This window comes from Schistosoma haematobium, chromosome 4, assembly GCF_000699445.3.
Source record: "Schistosoma haematobium chromosome 4, whole genome shotgun sequence".
NCBI classification, from domain to species: Eukaryota; Metazoa; Platyhelminthes; class Trematoda; order Strigeidida; family Schistosomatidae; genus Schistosoma; species Schistosoma haematobium.
The window spans coordinates 38,307,719-38,326,162 of NC_067199.1; the positions used below are offsets into that span (position 1 = coordinate 38,307,719).

General features: G+C 34.0%; 1 protein-coding gene across 1 annotated transcript in view; it reads right to left on the minus strand.

Annotated features, from left to right (window-relative positions):
- VPS13D (Vacuolar protein sorting-associated protein 13D) overlaps positions 1 to 18,444 on the minus strand; it is a 105,978-nt gene that overhangs the window by 82,997 nt on the left and 4,537 nt on the right. Inside the window, exons 6-15 of the mRNA XM_051216347.1 lie at positions 18,180 to 18,308; positions 16,217 to 16,542; positions 14,830 to 15,175; positions 12,364 to 12,780; positions 11,296 to 11,603; positions 9,555 to 9,664; positions 8,319 to 8,683; positions 6,984 to 7,216; positions 3,242 to 3,438; positions 457 to 1,059 (exon numbers count right to left, since the gene is read on the minus strand). Of these exons, the coding sequence (XP_051066924.1) occupies positions 457 to 1,059; positions 3,242 to 3,438; positions 6,984 to 7,216; positions 8,319 to 8,683; positions 9,555 to 9,664; positions 11,296 to 11,603; positions 12,364 to 12,780; positions 14,830 to 15,175; positions 16,217 to 16,542; positions 18,180 to 18,308 (3,034 nt within the window). The remainder of the gene's footprint in view (positions 1 to 456; positions 1,060 to 3,241; positions 3,439 to 6,983; positions 7,217 to 8,318; positions 8,684 to 9,554; positions 9,665 to 11,295; positions 11,604 to 12,363; positions 12,781 to 14,829; positions 15,176 to 16,216; positions 16,543 to 18,179; positions 18,309 to 18,444) is intronic.

Genomic DNA, 18,444 nt, shown 5'->3' on the forward strand with positions numbered 1-18,444 from the left:
GTACTGAATAACAGTCCCAATTTAGCATGGAAATTCTCAGAAATATGCATCCATGACCTCAATAAAGATCTAATCCAAGATCTTCAGTTCCCACAGAGTGCTTAACCCTGAAACCAATGAGAACTTCTAGGGAGTCGCATACAAATGAAAAGTAGATCAGTTGTTATTCAATTTCACTTTCTACGGTCTAGATTTTGTAAATACTACAAAGAAATGTTAAACAACACATCAGCAAACCGCACGTAGAACTCTTCAAGTCCTAAATACCAAAGGCCTTCAAACATTGTAGTAAGTCAGTTACCTCTAAACAGCTGCTTCGAAATACAACAGTTCATGTTTATAACTTCAGCTAATTCAAAATACTGTACGACCACTATCGAGTGAGGATTCATCTCAAGGCTAGTCACTGAAAAAGTGCATTAATAATAATAATAATAATAATTAATATGGCCAAACCTTTTGATTCAAACTGAATAATGAATGATTGGATCGAATAAGTTGCGATAAGTTTTTTTCGTTTAAAATCAAATATTGCCGGAGACGAGAAATTATCAGCTGATTTCTCACCGCAACAATCCCTCCAATGACAACACTGAGATACAGATATGCTTGTATGATGTGATCTATGTTTAAATGTATTACAATTAGAGTGTACATTTGAATCGGAAAATGATATGCTGTGATTACGAATACGACTGAATTTTTTCATCACTGAAGAATATTTCCATTTCATAGGTTTAATTCGATTTAATTGACATTGGGATGCTTTTATACAGGAGAGTAAATCCGATATTTTTGTATTTGACAAATGAACGACACATGATTCTTGCTTTATTGTTATCCACAAATACGGAGGATAATTTAATGATGATGATCTAGGACTCGATGTATAAGTGAGATCTTTCATGCAATATACTCGACGACTAACCAATATACGTAAACTGAATGGATTAATCAAACATAATCGAGAAATCATTGTAGAATTGCTTAAACGTAAAACAGATTGATCATCGAAACTGAATGTATTATTACTCCCAAACGATAATGTACGTCCAGCAGCTAGAAAAATATAAGACAATGGTGAAATAAACCTTATTTCAACTTTCAGTGAAATGCGCTGAAAGGATATAATTACTTCTCAGTAATCAATAAATCAGGAGTAAATTGTAAGATTTTAATCATAAAAACGCTATTCCCATGAACAATAAAATATCACCAAAAAAACGAAAGACTGTTTATGGCACAACTTCCCGGACAAGGTTATTTTCTATGAATATCATCAGATATGATTAATGAGGAAATAGAAAGAAAACCAATGGGGATCGTACAGGGAATTTTTAAGAAACAATATGATAAATCTCCCGACGAAAAGAAATCTACGCTGATTATAGTAAAACTTCAACTGCGTCTTTTATTAATTACTTCCGTGGTGGTTGATTTAAGTATTTGATGTTCCTTATTTCGTCTAAAGCATCTCTTTGTACTCAATAAACCTAGCCGCTTTTTATTTTGTGAACTGAATACTTACTTGAGTGCACACAAATTCAGTCAGGATCCTAGAATCTGTATTACTCATACCATATTGTGTGAGGGAGTTACCTATTAATTGCATTGGACGATGGTCACTGAATACCGCGATTCAATCGAAGTTAAATCACCCGATGCTAATAGGGTAGTCCGAAGGTTAGGCGCGAAGCGCGAGACCTGAAAGTCATGGGTCAAACCTATGATGGGTCCTGTTGAAGATCCCAATGCCAGGACGAAACAGCTATCAAGTGCTTCCTGGCTATTATTGGTTATTTGACTAAGATGAGTGGTGTAAAGTATAAAATTTAACAATCTATATAAGCCTGCCTCCTATATAATTAATTATTTTTCTTAACATTTTCAAAGATTAATTGCAAATCGTCTTTCATAAGCTGACGAATCGTACAACAGGGAAACAGTAAAAGTCTATTCCACAAAAGAATTGTTTTGATCTACCTATTAAACGCTTACTCAAAGAATGAATGGAGTGTTTTGCCTACATTTTGTTAAGTTCCAGCAGACTAGTATAATTGATTACGTCAATGTCTGGTTACCCACTAGGTGTGACACACATCATTGGTGTTATACGATATTTTTCGTATAATAAAATCAAAATATGTGAGAATTAGTGACACTTTCTAAGTAATTGTCAAAATAATAATAAACGTAGATGGTTGTCCACCTTAGGATGTTATTTATTCGATTTTGAGTGTAATTTTATGTGTGAAGATTGGTTATATCATCCGACCTCAATTAGTCAGTCGGTCACAAAGTATTAACACAAGTTCTAGTACTCAATCACCATGATGACATGAAATTTACTGGCACAGAAGTCGAAACAAATGCAGGAGTAATGATAATAAGAAATATCCAACATCGAGAATATGGCTCTAACAAAATGATTAAAAACGTATACATAAATGAATGTTGAGAATCAAGATATAGATTGACTGCATCGATGTCACTGTGACCGATTTCTGAATCAAGTCACTCAATGTTTCTAATCATTGATTGAGGTTACCGCACGAACTCTAAACCGGTGATGCATATCTACCAATATGGCTCAAACTAACAGTAAGAGACATCATCACGCACAAACGTAAGTATATACTCCCGTTTTTCAACGAGTAAACAGTTGACGAAAAAGAGCAGTGCTTCAGTCAATACAAACAGGCTCCCACTGGGTTGAAATACATACTAAAAAACACTAATTACTAGTGTCCTGACTTCACCCTCAAATACTTAGATTACACAAGGCAGAAAGGTTGGTCATCATCCCACCACCATGAAATATTTCATACTCAATAAACACTGATGTCACTCTATAAAGAATATAATTTTACAGACAGCATATAATGAAATGAGACAGCTGGAGATGATAGGCAGAAAACCCTGAACCTGGGTTACTTGCAAAATGGCACTCATCATAAAAACGCACCTGTTGTCTTGAGAGGGCTGATGCCCTCTGTGGGATCCGAACCCGAATTACGCACCTTCACAGTTAAAGATATACTACTAAGCTATTAAGACCATGACCAACCGCCTAATATTTAAATATAGTGTACAAAATGTCGAGTCATTTAAACTGGTGGTCATATTGTAATTTAATGGATAGAATTCGATCAGAGCTAAAAGAACTAGACAAACATAACGATGGTCACTACTCAGTAGTCAATCAATTTTCAGAACAAAAATACAAGATCAAAAAACATACATTTAGGTTCTATTAGATTTTCTTCCTCAAGATTGCAACAATTCCATAAATTTAATTTGTTGAGTAAGTCCAAACAACCAACCAATACTCGTATATTTGTAACATTGACCGTATACGAGACATAGATATTATTGTTATTGTCTAATGATAATTTCTCACTGGATTTGTTTTTATCATTTACACCAGTTTCAGTTTGTCTACGTGAAACAGGAAAAAAAAGTGTCATACGGGAAAATAAAATAAATCATCACACTGAAGTAAAACGGAATTAATGTTAAGCAAGAATCATAATGAGTAAATCAATCAATTTTTGACTTTTCATACCGTCATATCACCTATCCTTTTTTTGAACACTCGAAGTTTATATCCTGGCTTTCTTCTTCTCTACAAAATAATCTTGGGTCAGGCATTTTAGTACTTCTGGAGAGATTTGTGGCCCACGGTTTTACACTTCCTGCAACGATGTTGTTTATAAAGACAACCTCGTACATAATGCCATTAATCACAGTGCCTGCATGGGGCAGGGGATTCGTCTTCGCCTGTTGGACTGAATTCGAGAACAGCTGGGGCGGATTTAGCCGAGTTGGGTGGTTGTCGGACTACATGTACTTCAGGGCGATCGGAACCACCACGCTGGACCATCATAGTGTCGCGCTGCAGATTAATTGGACATTGATATTCACTTGCAATATCATCAAAAGTCAACTTAGGGTCCTAGTTCAATCGACACAGCAACCGCGCTCTGATGTCACTGAACTTTTGCGATTGGGGACTGCAGACGAGAATGAGGGCTTTGAACTGGTCTTCAGTCAGCGACTTCAACCGGAGGCGTCCGCATTTGCGGTTGACGATGGCCACATGCAACAGCAAGTCGGTGTGTTCGTTCAGTCAGCTTCAAACAACGATAGCGCGTGTTGAACAGTGGAGAGTTTTTTCCGAACTGTTGGCTCAATGATTGTACGGTGTCTGAAAATGAGCGGTCACGTGGGTTTAGAGACAGAATTAAGTTACAATATCTATGTAGTTCACTTGGATCCAGCTTTCGTAGCAGCAAGCGGACCTTCCAAGCGTCATCTTGATGAGCAAAATCAAATTTGAATAAGTCTTCATAACGCCGAAATCATGTGTCAAATGTGACATTAGACTCAGGATCGTAATAAAACTCACAGATACTTCTCGAGATACCATTAACTGAAGATGCAGTAGTAGTAGAATTAGAAGTGCTTGGTTGTGTGCTAAGTAAAATTTTTGTATCTGCTAACATCTGGGTAAGTTTTAGCTGCTGCTTTTGAGGGATCCATGTTTGCGCCAACCTCGTCGCCAAATTTTGCTATGTATGAAGAAATTACGAGTTCACCTAATCTCAGAATGGAACGAAGACTCTGTGAGGTACAATGACAGATAAGCTAGCTATTCCGACACGTTCCAGCCCAGCTAACTAGAGTGAGAAGTCCAAGTTCGTAAGACGGAAATATATTTCACAAGCAGCCAGAAGCACGAACAATCATGACAAGTTTAGTCGGAAATACACTCATTTATATATTGATTCAGACACTCATTTTTGATTAGTAATTAGGATGAAATCATATCGTATGTTATATAGAATATCATACGAGAAAACAACTACTACACTGGATGATCATCATATTGAATCGAAACGGAAATAATGTTAAGTAAGAATCATAATTAGTAAATCAATCGGATTTTGACTTCTTTCCATCCCGTCATATCAAAGTGAAATTAAAATTATATCAATATTATTATCTGACCTATAAATTTAATAATGTGACTTCTAAGATAACTATGATTAATGATATTGCATTAATGTAAGGCAGGTACAAAGGATTCCCTCTAGAAGGAGTCAGAAAATCTTGATTCCAAACCAATGGTGTATATGGGCTCTAGTATCCTCATGGAAAAAATGGCGTATAAATCTATTCCTAGTCAACGGCTACTATAGAACCTCATTTCCGCTCCCTTGTTAATTAGGTCTTCTCTAGGTCAAAAGATCCGGGAGTGAGGAGCTGAGAAAACCGCTTGATCCGGTTTCGGAAGTGGTCCAACCTACACACAAACTTAATAATAACTATATATATATATATATATATATATATATATATATATATATATATATATATATATATATAGGTGTCCCTTTTTATGAATGCTTATGTTTAAACAAATAAACAAATAACTTGAATAAGGTTGCTGGAAATCCCACCAGTAGTGAAGAAATCAATTGAGCTATGATTTAAAAAATCACTTGTTCCTTGAGATCTTATCGTAAAAATAGTCCAGATTAATTGAACTGAACACAATAAATTAAAGATCTGAGAAGGAATCTGTACTGCAAATAGCAATAGTATGTGAATTATAAAGATAATCATTATTCGTAGAGATCTTGTAAGCTACAAGCGAACGTAGAATTTAGAAGAGTTAATTTATAATAAAAAAAATACCATATCCTCTATTGTTCAACAGAGATTTTCAATTCCGACAATGAAAAACTGTGAGTAACCTAACAGAAAATGACAAACTAACTACAAATGATATTAGATGAGAATTTTGACGCTTTGATAATTTCGGTTGTGTGCAGTTTACAATTGATTGATTCAATTAACTTATGATGAATAACCTAGACAGAGAAAATATTTATAGTCATTTAATCGATTAAGTACTAATACTACTTAATTTACACTTAATATCTGTTATTTGTCTTGTATCAACGTACTTCACTAAGGATATTGATTATTTTATATTAATTAACCTGAATTAGATTGAAGTTTTCTATTTATGAAAAGAAAAAGATCAGAGTTGGTAGTAATTATTTAAGCGTCTTCATTGTATTCATGATTACAATGCAAAATATTCACTTGTCATGTATGTAATGAACCATACTGTACAAACTACCTTGATATGATGGTCACGCTTGATTATTAACAAGACCCGATGGAACTATATTGGTTGAAATAATCATTCGTTTAGGTCTTATCACGCAAAGGACGCTGCTTGGAGAACCTTAAGACTAAAATTAGTAAACCCAAAGTGATAAAGTATAATAAGGTTATAAATATCCGCAGCTAAAGGAGTTCAGGTTCTATATGGATCCCCGATACTAACTATTTATAATGCTAACTCTATAAATAAACTAACATCCCAATGATGTCTACGTAATCCACTCTGATAGAATTAGTATGGTCAAATGTTGTCTAATAATGTAAAACAATTAACACTCAACTGTGAAACTTGGTAAATTATAATTTCGCTTATGACTGTTCAAGGTGTTAGCATACATGAAACTTTAAATAACATAGTTAATCCTTAGTTTAGTTTCTAGAAATTAGTTTCTAGAATTCACTGGATCGACTACTACCGATGTATCTATCACTATCTGAGGCTGAGAGTTAAGTAAAAAATAGTGAATGGAATTTTCACCGTCATTCATAGCAAATAAGCCACTAATCAAAATGCTATATTCAAAAAGTAACCTTTGCTTTAGTTTCCTTGGCATGTGCTAGACACCGTTAACCACACTCAGTAAAACACACATAAATAATTTACGATTAATTAATCATTGATATAGGAACCTATAGGTATATCTCTTCGCACCAAATGATTTAGAGAACTGGTTATCTTAAACTGATTCAATGGTCATTAATCTGTGAGGAGAAATATATCTGACAACAATGCAAGTTTAGACAAACAATTATAATGAGTATATATAAATAGTGTTTTTATCTACCTTTGAGATGCTTTCTCAACTTCACCTTTTATACTTTCCTCTACATCTCCCTCCTCGATTTCGGATAATTCTGCAGGAGTACTACAGGGAGTTTTGTACAGTTCATCATCATCTTCGTCATCATCATTGTTATCGTCGTTATCAACATCCAATGATTGCAGTGTCTTAGGCTGTTTTACACACTGGGGATTATCAATTTCAAGTTTACGATTGTTCAATGAACTCATTTTCACCTGATCATATGAAACAGATCACAATTATAATTTAAAAGAATATATATATACAAAATTTTTTAGTGAGTTTATTTCAAAATTCACTATGAGAAAAATAAATACTACAAATATACCTTAAAATACATCTGAATACATTACGATAAAAAGTAGCATATCGTAAAGAATAACCGACAGAAATATAAGTGTGGAGAATGTCTAATTTTCAGTTTGCATCGTAGACTGAGTTTAGTTAGATAAGCACTGAAAATGGGCAGCTATTTTTTTCTGGTACGGGACTTCTCAACAGTGAGCCTCCATAACCACCAACAAAGATAAAAACCCAGGATCTTTAGGTTTTGCAGCGAACCCATCATATTTATGTATATTATAACACTGAGTAAACCAATAGTCTGTGAGGAATCCGCTCTTCCTCTCTAAATGTTCTCACATGGCCTCGTGCATAAAGCCACTGTCAGATAAGTCCTACTCACTGCCTTCTCGAGGCGAGGTTGTTATTTACGGAATCGAGAGAACGAAAAGTGGATATCCGGTGTTTTAACAGGGTTGGTGGGTACGTAGGACACACCTAGGGAAGTTGGAAAATCCTGATTTCAAACCAATGCTGCACATGAGCTTCAGGATCCTGAGAGGACGAATGGAGTGTGAACCTATTGTTGGTCACCTGCTACCATAGGACTGCATATCCTAACGTTGCTCTAGTGCTCTATGGATTAGACCTCTATGTTAATGTTCGGGGATTGAACTCCTAAGAAAACCATCAGCTTCAGTTTGGGTGCCTGGGCAGTAGTATCACAGCCCTCACACAAATCAAGTGATGAACTGTGGCGCATATATATTTGGTACCTTCTTGTACCAATGTTTATATGTTAAAATAACAGTAATAGTAATAAAGGTGCAAAGTGAGAGTTGTAATTTCAATATGAAAATGGTCTACATGACATGAGCTTATTGTCACAGAATCTCAAAATATACCATTAAATAGGCTTTCAGAAATTTCCAACTTTCAGTATTTAACATAAATATGTATTACAAAATCAATCTAACAGTGAAACATGATTTTTAAATGAACAACAAAACAGCAAACACTAAAACATTAACTCACTGATACTCTATCGTCAATTTTATTAGTTACTTGGATCTCTGGCCAATTAGTCACTTGTAAATGACCGAAATCACATAGTAAACAGATTATTGAGTTAGAAGTAGTAAAAAGATTTGTATTTAGATTCAGCATGTTATCATGCATAAAACGATTTGGAAATAACACTTTTAGTCCATCTATATCGAAATTTATAGCCCAACCATTATGTGATTTAACAGGCGTAGACACATTGGAAGGAGAAAACCGAGGCGATTTGGAAGAATTAATTTTAGCTCCAACATTCTTATCAGGAGTAGATTTAAGAAATGAATGTAAATTCTTTATTGTACTCTCCTTGATTAATGTGTAACGGCGTCCAGTTGAAGCTGTGTTAATTACAGAAAAAATGCACACACTCAATTATCTTTCGGTAAAACCAAAAAAGGTTGAATACAATGTAGTGTTTCAAGCTTACTTATTACTACGTTGAGATAATTTTAGGCAAAAAATCTACAATACAACGTGATAAAATCAAGACTTGGAATCGGTCCATCAAGTTGTTGAATACTGGTTCGTTCCATATTGGGAAATCCAGACTACCTAGATGAGGTCTCCAAGATAACTGAGATCGGCGATTGAAGACGTTGGGTGACGTGTTTCGAAACTGAAAGTAGTGGCAACAATGTCTGATGTGTTTTTTTCTATCAGTTAGTCTTTTTCTTTAGGTAACTAAATAGAAAACTAGGTTAGGGTTGGTCTAAACGATTTTGGAGCGTCAAAATAGGGTTTACGATGAAGCTGTTTAAGCCTGGTCACATACTACTTTTAGTAAATAGTTTAGAAGTATTAACTTAGTCCTTTAACGGGCTTACTGGAGGTAATGGAAACCCGTGCAGCAGAGTGAAATGTAGTTTTCTAATTTTATCCTCCTGCTGTGAGAAGGCAGTATCGCTGTAGATCCTGGGAGTCTGAAATGAACACTTTAATCCCGTCACATTTCTGTATAATCGGCAGTACTATTTCGTTCTTGTACCATGTTTATTTAATATTTCCATAAAAACATGTGTTTGTAAATACTGTAAACCATTCAAAACAAATTGAAAACCACAACCATCATGGTATTATTTGAAGACAGAAAAACGTAGACAATCTAAAGACTTAAATAAATTATCAAATATGATAAAGTGTAAAATGTAATATACATTGTAAAAGCAATCATTTGGTAGATAGGAAACAAGCAAGTTCATAAACACATACTTTCTAATTGTGAAGATGAAGCCGATGCAATCACATAAATGAAGTTCATGATGTGATGAATTAATTCTGGTTGAAAGACTAAATTCACAGGTTCAGTATGAATTTGAAGACTATAGAAAATAATTTTTGAAAGGAAAAAAAACGAAATATATTCCATATATTTTGATAAAACAGAACCTTGAAAGAACAGTTTTAAATGTTGACATTTATAATAACAAATGGATTTATTAATGTAATTAGATGAATTTATATATTATTTATTTGAACACATAAACATTGCCTCACAAAGGGGGCATCAAATACATACATGCGCCATACAATAACAATAAGGTTAGTAGTAGTTATCATCGTTTTGTGTGAGGGCTATAATACTGCCCGGCTGATTGAAGAAGAATGATAGACTATCAGAGTTACGTCTAATTTGTGATTACTAACAGTTAATTCATGAGTCTTCTCCACTTTATTAAGCCTAAACTTTCATTTGATTTATAAACTGTTATCAAATATTCTTAATTAATTGTAATTTGATTATCAGCACTGTATCCTAACATTTATCTTAAATGTCCTGTTTTGGGCACATATGATATTTTCTAAACTATGGTGTGTTGTAGTACAGTTGTCCACTTATTTGAGAATGTACATTTTCCAGTTAAAAAATTTATTCAGATATGGAGGTTTCTATTAGTAGCATCTTGCAGAAATCCGCTCTATATTATTTTATGACTGTGAAACATGTTCATTGAAAGTGGAAAACATGAGTAGACTACAGATTTTTGACCATAAGTTGAACAATCAAGTAAGCAATACTGAGGTTAGGCATAGGTGGCGAATCGGTCGATAAGATGGTAAATCTTTATCGATTAAGTTGAAGTGAATTTGTAATACTTATCTCTAATCACCGCTGATCTTTAAACTTAATATTTACTGATGTAAGAATAGGCTGGAAGAAAGTTAGGGGTAGCCAAATTAAGACATAGCATCTTTGTGGCCCGTTGATCTAACTCCGATTTGATCGAGCGATGAACGTATAAATATGCTATAAACATAAATCTGCCACTTAGTTGCGTATATTACCTAGGCTCAGACTATCAAAAAGAGTGAACCAGGTTCGAATCCAACAGAGTGCATCAGTCCACTCAAGATTGCAATTACACCTTATGGACGGGTGCTAACCAGCATGAAACCTAAGAAGATGGTTTCCTGCCAAATACATTTAACTAACTCACGTCAAAATATAGTGCATGCAACAACCAGCCACTTAGGCTAGTGGTCATAATCCCCTAAGGAATAGATAACATAATATCGGCTACCACAAACTGATTAATCACGGTAACATCAATCAAAACAAGTTCATCTATCCTAAACAATCTGACTAGGTTTATTGTAAGTATAGAAATCTCCCGAATCTATTGTACAGTGATTTATCCAATAAAGTACAGATTTCCTCTTAAATGTATAGCCTTGAAACTAGCAAATAATTTAACGCGGATATTCCGGAAGAGATAACTTGTGATAACGAAATAAAATTCATAAAGAAATATAACGAATGTATGAAACAATTATGGGATATATCTGTGACTCAATTTCGAAATACTCGACTTTGAGTCAAAAGTGAAGACCACTGATCCCATCCGACTATACACGAAGCTAATGCAAGCATCAAATAAGCGATTAAAAACAAATAAATACAATTCTATAATTTACAATAATTTTGACCATCAAACAATATCAAAACACTTACATATAATCAACATTTTTTTGTGATGGATTTACTTCGTAAATAAGAGAGAAAACATGCCTTTCATTACTCTGTTTATCAGTTGTAAAGGAACTAGCTTGATAACGAGGAAATACAACAACAGGAAACATGGGGATGCATTGCGATGAGGGTGATGATAATGATGACTGTTTGAGATTTTTTAGCATATACCGTTCATCACGAATAGTAAATGATTGAATATGAGTTGATAATCGATAGGAATTACACTGTGGTCGAACTTCCAAATCAAAATACACTTGTTTTCCTGATAAACTAATAAATGCTGGATGCTTTCAAAGAGAAATATTTGGAAATGAAACAGTTATTTACAAACTAGGCATGAAATATATATGAATTGAATGTAAAGGTAATGTGTAGTTTGTTGTGAATAACATTTTAAATGTGAGGGTTGATAATACTGTAATCAAAAGTTGAAAATTATATTCGCCTTAAAGTAATTAAATAAAACATTGCGTATGAACATTACTCTAAACTACGTATTACGTCATTAGCATACAATGTGTTATAGTTACGTGACGAATTTCATCGATATAAACTGTGTATTTTGTTAATTATAGGCTCATTTTCATAACAGTTCCTTCTTTAGACAACACTATTTATCTACGAGTTGAATAAATTATAAGAATAATAACACATCTATTGCAGAGATTGAGTGAATTTCGACTATTGGATTCCATGTTCAAACCCCGATCAGTGGTTGAAGACGTCGGGAAACATAGATTAAAATCGGTCACACTGACACGAATAAACTTATTCTTTATTTTTCCGTAGATCTTGAATTACAAGGTTTTTTAAAAATATATTTTCCTATAGAATTCTTGAATAATACATTCAATGCCTAATCTTTCGTATTACCATTGTTACTAAATTATTTTGAATACTACAATATTCGCCGTAATCTCATCCTGCTGACGTAATATGGCACTTTAGGCTAATATACAACTGTGCCAGATTGTAAGTTGATTATGACTGAATGAATGAATGGGCTCTTACAACCGTAACATGAAAACCATAATAATAACAACTTACTGAGTATGTTTCAACAGATTCTTCAAGGTGATCAATTAATCGTAAACTACATCCATCAACAGTACATACCAACTGTACAAATATCGGATATGTAATACAAGTATAGTCGATATTATTTGTATGTGCAGCAAATTCATCCAATAATTCAAAGATTGCTTCATTCATTGAATGATCTAAATCTGAATCAAGTGTTTGTTGATCTGTTATAGACTGATTCAAATTATCTACATTAGATTGTAATTCATTAACTGTTGTTGAAGATGTCAATGATGATAATAGTGAGTGAATTCCCCACCCTGAAGAATAACGCCACCAAGTATAATACCATGATTGATTCGCTGTTGATGAGTTTCCAGTGACTGTAGAGGGATGAATTCCTGGATCGATGATAATTGTTGAACTTTTACTATCCGATTTCTAAGAAATTTAAAATAAGCAGAGCAAAAACAAAATGACAAGGAAAATACACTCAGAATAATCTTTTTTAGAACAGATAAATTTGAAATACAAATTATCACTGGAAAAAGAGATGAAAATAAGTTAATCACATATACTCAGCTTTGATTTACACTTCAAATGTGACGGGTTGGCCACAGGTTACTCAGTTTCACAAATAGGATTAGAAGGGTTGAAACATGAGCGAAGTTGAACGTCGAGAGCTTTAAGGCCTTAAACTGCTATTCTACGCAATGCAAACAAGTAGATATATAAGTTCCCATGTTTATATTTACATAATTATTTAAGCAGTTACGGATCTTTTGGTAAAAATGTAATACATGTCCCAAACACCTCAATTGACGAAGATTCACAACCTCATCAACCGACTTTTCATCTTTACTTACTACTCTGAATTCAATCTTAGGAAAAACTTACGCGGTGATCCTAATAAATCCAAGCAGTCCTCAGAAACCATATATGCTATGATACTAACAAACTACGAATATCCTCTATTTCCAAAAGATATGTTTCATAGCCATAAAGTAGAATAGGACGAACTGCTGCACAGTATACTCGTCATTTAATTGAAGGACGGATATATTGCCTATATCACAGGTGACGCGAGTTGGCAAAAGCCAATAGATCTTCCGGAGTTTATACTTAATGAAATGACTTTGAAAAAATGGTTGAAATTAAAACTGAGATAGTCATTGGGACCTTATATAAAATGCCTAGATTACCAAAGTTAGTACATACCAACGATAGTAGATATTTCACAAGTTGCATGTAGCAAATCACTTCGGGCACGGTTTTTAAAATGCAAGGTACTTTGATTCAAAGTAAAGATTTTGGCACATTATTTAAATTATTTTGACGCACTTCAATAGTTAATTACGTGCCTTATTCACTCTGTTAGGTTATACACTTTGTTTGAGGATTAATGATGTAAGTTGGAATCGCGAACTTAGTATGGTTGTAAGTTAATTAAATACTTTGACTGTAACTTAAAATCCCCATATAAAAACTTTTTTTAGTTACACCGCCAAATGATTTGTAATATACAGCTTATTAGCAGGTGACCACGAGATACAAACACTCCGGAACTTTAAAGATAAATTTCCTCTGTTAAACGATGACGGATAAACCATCGCTTTCAGACTAGTTGAAATATCCATCCGAGTTAGGTAATTGATAGTATTTAAACGTTAGATCATTATTTTTCTTACCTGAAATTAGCAAACTGAATGAACTCCAATCGTAAATCGTTTGGATAGTATGGATTAGGGATCAGTAACAAGGCATTCACTAACTACGGGTAAACTATGGAAAAAAATGCAAAGGCAGTTATGCCCAAAGGTAGAAAGAATCCACCCTTGTTCTCAAAACGCTCTCACATCGCCACGAGTATACGGTCACTACCAGGGAAGTCCTACTCACTGCCTTCTCGCCGTAGGAGTGTTGTTTATGAAATTAAAAGGACCAAACGCGAATGTCCGATGCTTAAACCGGGTAAGTTTGAACGGAGCATCCATCTAGAGGAGTTGAAAAACCCTGATTCCAAGCCAATGGTACACATGAGCTCCAGCGTCCTCGCGGAAAACTTGACGTATGAACCGATTGTTCGTTACTAGCTACCATGAGACAGCGTTTCCATTTTCTTGTGAATTAGGCTCCTTCTAAATCAAAAGCCCAGGGAATGGGCCCCAAAGAAAATCACCTGCTTCGGTTTGGGCTTCTGGACAATATCCTGGTCTAAATAAAACTTCACTGATTTTTGTAGCCTATCTATCTTGGCGACCTTTGTATTAACATTTGTGTTTAATAGAAGAATAAAATTACGAAAGAGGGGGGGTAAATATGAAGTGATAAGCAATCCTTTAGAATGACTGAAGAAAAAACAAGCATTGCTGAAGCTATTTAAACTATGAACAAAAAAACAATTAACACCAAAAATCTTTATATAATTAGGCTAAAAACAACTAGATGGTATTCTCATCAGTATCAAAAAATTACAGAATGGATAGTTACCAATAGCGTAAGTAATGTAACTGCAGCACGTCTCATAGCAACTAAGCGAAGAGTTGCAATTCGTTGAATAGACCATAACTGATCTAGTTTTAATCGTTCTAAATGCATTTCAGATGTATAACCTAAACCATTACATATACTATTGATTTGGTCAGTTGTAATCAAACATTTGGTTGTTGAAGATGACAAACCTTCAATTAAATAAGCTGTGTATGCTTTCACATAAATAACATTTAATTTCGCTTCTAATGCTAAATCGGATAACGAAATATGACTAAGTGTTGAATGAAATAGAACACGAAGTCTTGGACGAATTTCACCAGCTAGATAACGCCACCATTGACTGCTAGATGTAAACAAATAATGAAGATAAAAGAAAAAGACTGAAATAGTGGGTTATGAAAAATGCATGATTCAAATATTTCTGTTAACTTCATCAAAATATTGTATCCTACAAACAAAAATCACAGCGTACATAGTGATATTTAAAGCGAGATACTCGTTGAGATATTTTTAGCTGTCAGATACTCGGAACTGACCATGAGATAAGTACCGGAAAGACATTGCTAAATCCAAGGATTAAAGGTCACCTAACCAATGTTACCATCAAATTCGATATATAGAAAAATGACCAAACGGAATTACCTAAAAGACGGTAACATAATATGTTATTAAGGTTAAAATACAACAAAATTCACTTCACATATTGTAATTTGATAAATACTCACAGTAAGACTCGTGAGTTGCATTCTTGAGAAATATTAAATTGATTGATCAGATATTAGTGGTCAATGTCATTTTTCGTCAAGTTCACAGTGCTGGCCAAACTCTGTAAAAAGATAGTAAGCGATATTTAGTCACTTGGACTGCTGGCTACAACGCAACTTAATCCGTAGAATCTTATAGGTACTACGGACTACATAAACATGACATTGGCCACTATTCTGTGATTATCCACTGCAAATATGTCTTGCAGATCATTCACGCCCCTGATACCTAAGTAGTGACGTCTTAGACTGCGAAACTGAGTGACCCGAGTCCGGATCCACTGACGAACATCAGTTCCCCTAAGGTTCCATGTGTCTTTCTGACAAGTTTCAACTAGCACGAAACCTAGATGTAGGGTTTCTGGTTGTTTATCACCTAACATTGTGGGAACACTGAATGATCCCAATGAAACCTGAACTCTGGGCGTGTTTCGCTAATTCAACTCATGCTAAATACAGATTTATGTATTCAGTAATCAGTCACATAGTATATGAACTTAGCAGCTCAAATACACTGTCATCACACGACACCAGGTCATGATAATCAGCTTCTGATCCTTAAATATCAATTATTATTAGAATTGAAGGGGAAAAAAGAAAAATCTCAACAATTTACTCACTTTTTTACTACACTGGATGGTCTACGTTTCAATTGATCTAAACGTTCATACTGATCTATTAATATTTTTGATAAATGTAAAAGATCACAGCAAAATTCTTGTGATATTTGTATATTTAGTTGACTTAAATTAATATTTAATTCAACTTGTGCTTTGTTATTTAACTCCAATTGATGATTACTAGTAGGTGTCGGTGTTATTGATTCACTACTACTCCCGATTATTCCAATATTTGTTTGATTACGTTTTAAATGGCCAGTTAAATGACATGGAGGTAAAATATATAACAAATTCTCTTTCAACAGTCTATTACAATCGTTAGATGACTGTATAAGAAACGAATAAAAGTAGAGAAAAATATAAACCAGTCAAAAACAAAAGGAGATTGATATTGCATTTTGTTAAATTTGTATAATAATGAATAGATATGTTAAAATTCATTGTAAGAATTTGATATTCACAATCGGATTTGATTACCTCCAAAGAACAAATACCTACAAGCTGATAACTAATCATGGTTGATGACTAATTATGAAATCTAGAATGCATGTATCACACTGTTTAAGATTCATCAGCTGTGTATGCATTTGGATCTTAGTGATAATAATAATTACATTAAGACACTAATCCAGCACAAATTGTTTCAAACGATGAACTATTAATTAGTAATCCAATAGGTCATGATAGCTGCCGATTAGAACAATGAGAATGATATTTGAAATTAACGACAAGGGTTTAATATTCTCCCTCTGTTATTCTGACTGTTGACAAATAGATCCCTTGAACAAACAGTAGCTAACATGGGAAAAAGTTAATAGCCATAGTCATCTGGTAGCCGTTAGTGATAGGATGTTCAGTTAAGATCTGATAGGCAAATAAATCCAGGTGAAAAGTCCGAACTAGGACATGTGCATCCTAGACTTCACTTGTTAATCATCACATCGTGTTATAAATATACTGTATCGTTTGTTTGGATTGAAAAAATTGGAATCTCGTTTTTATGCATGGTAATGACCGTAAGTTGTGAGTCTCTTCGGTTTTGTTTCATTTTTTGTGTAGAAACAATCAGTAAATAGGCCATTCCAATTATATCTTATACATATCTAGTACCAACAGGTAACGTCTATTTGGTTGATAGCTTAGCGACTGAAACCTTTAGTTTCCAGTCATTGATTAGAATGTTGGTTAAAAATCCACCTGACAACAAACTCAGTCTGAACAACTAGATAGTAGTATCGCAACCAATCACACCCAAAATGTAGCTGGAAGTCCTGAGTATTAGGGTTGAAACTGTGCTAGTAAACTGCATGAAGGTGCATTTAGGTCGAGATCAAAATGATTTATAATGTCTTATTAAGTGGCTCAACAGAGTACACGAATGAGATGACTGCTCTTAAACCATTCGAAATGGAACAGCTAGCACTCTGAGTTGTAATGTATTGAATAATATAGAGAAGGCTAAATTATAGCCAATGCTAAGCCTTACATTACATTCAACTAGAATCAATCGCCTAATTTAAGCACTATATAAACCGGAGTAGCTTAGTGTGTCATTATTCATAAGCAATACACAATAAGTGTTCGAGTATTTAAGTAACTGGTTTGTTCAAAAACGAAGAATATTTGAGCGAACAATTGTTTTCAATAACTTCATCGTCAGGCTCTACAGTTATAAGTCCATAATTATAATATAATAACTGGTTTGTATTAAAACCACACATATCAGCAAAACACAAAATTTAAGATAGACAAGTAAAGTTCGATCGAAACTGAATGACTATATAAATAGCTTTTTTACAGTGTCCTTCGAATAAACAATATTGATTACATCCAAAATAACTAAACATTGTTGGGGGATAGATTTGTTATTGATATCGAGAAAGGCCCATTTTAAAACAATTTTTAATTAGCAATTAAAACTATGAAGTTGTGTAACTGTTTTATAACATTGTTATATACTGACCTCAGTCATAATTTTAACAGCTGACAAATTTCCTGGAGCAAATAACTTTGGACTCCACGTAGTGCTGAGCCCGTGAACATTGATTAATTTGTATTCAACAGGTTCTTGAGATGTTGAAGTAGTACGTTGCTAATTATTTAGAAAAACACGAGAAGAATGAAGATAATTTTTTGTGAATATAACAGGATTTGAGGTGAAAAATAAATCGTGTTATTCCTACGCTATTGCAATCACTAACAATAATTTTAAACAGCTAGTTTTCTTA